Genomic DNA, 1,067 nt, shown 5'->3' on the forward strand with positions numbered 1-1,067 from the left:
CCCACCTCGTTCGTTTAATTGCAAATTCTTCCCGCCCCTAGCTTTTACTTTTTGCATACATATGTAATTAATAATGTACAGAGGCTATTAATCTTCCATTTTCTTTCCTCCTCTTCTTCTTCTTCTTTTGCCCCTGGCCTCTTTCGATGGTTTTGTTAGCTATCTATGATCCTGCTATATATTAAGACTGTTTGTCATGTGCCAAAGTTTGGTATATAGTTGATAATATCAGAAAGCTTGTGCATAGTGTTTTTTCTGAAAGGAGCAAACTTTCTATTATCAAATTATTTCTCCCTAGACAAGAAATGAAAATAAATTGAAGAGATTGTTCAGTAAACATCCTGGAAAAAGTGAAGAAAAAATAATGTTTCCTGGAACCACATACTAGAGCGATGAGTATGTTTTGTTTTCTCATAGATTTTACAATCATGTTTTGTAGGAAGGATTCTTTCATCTGCTAGAAGTATTTCTCAAGATTGCTCCAATTCATCTCTTCCCAGCAAAGATGATAATATGAACCATGTACATGCTGAGGAAAAAATGTCGAAGATCGATCACATATCTAGTTTTCTGCCCACATCTAGACGGATTGTGCAATTTTCGAATGGAAAGGTATCACAAGCTATACCCTCTACTTATTTGTGAGGCCTCATGCCAGATGTATATTGTTCCTTTTTCTATTTTGAATTTTCAATGTGAACATTATGAGTATGAACTTCACTGTAGAATTAGATTTTTTTTTTTGAGTCGTTATGTCTGTACCTACACTTCAACAGTGCTCAAGGATAAAACTTTAGTGAGTCTCGCCTCAGATCATACCTGAAATGCCGGCTTATACTCAGAGGTGGATCTAGGATTTCAAAAGGATGGGTGCACTATTATGAAGAGGGCAGATCTAGAATTTACCTTTGATGGATTTAGTCTTTAATTCTTGCCATTAACTCATTCTATTGAAATTATAGGTTCAAATATTATTCTTTTTCTTACAAATGTAGTGATATCACACACACACACACACACACACTCACTATATATATATATATATATATATATATATATATATATAT

The 1,067-nt window shown here is 33.7% G+C and overlaps 1 protein-coding gene across 4 annotated transcripts in view; it reads left to right on the forward strand.

Moving 5' to 3' along the window:
• LOC107019706 (ethanolamine-phosphate cytidylyltransferase-like) overlaps window positions 1-660 on the forward strand; it is a 4,184-nt gene extending 3,524 nt beyond the window's left edge. For 2 of the 4 annotated variants that reach the window (XM_027917358.1, XM_027917357.1), the window contains exon 4: window positions 440-636. In XM_027917358.1, the coding sequence (XP_027773159.1) occupies window positions 440-517 (78 nt within the window). In that variant the 3' untranslated portion in view covers window positions 518-636. Of the gene's footprint in view, window positions 1-439 lie in introns of all 4 variants that reach the window. The other 2 variants (XM_027917356.1, XM_015220097.2) reach the window with 1 other exon arrangement.
• Window positions 661-1,067: the final 407 nt, after the last annotated feature.

Source organism: Solanum pennellii, chromosome 5 (genome assembly GCF_001406875.1).
Source record: "Solanum pennellii chromosome 5, SPENNV200".
NCBI lineage: Eukaryota > Viridiplantae > Streptophyta > Magnoliopsida > Solanales > Solanaceae > Solanum > Solanum pennellii.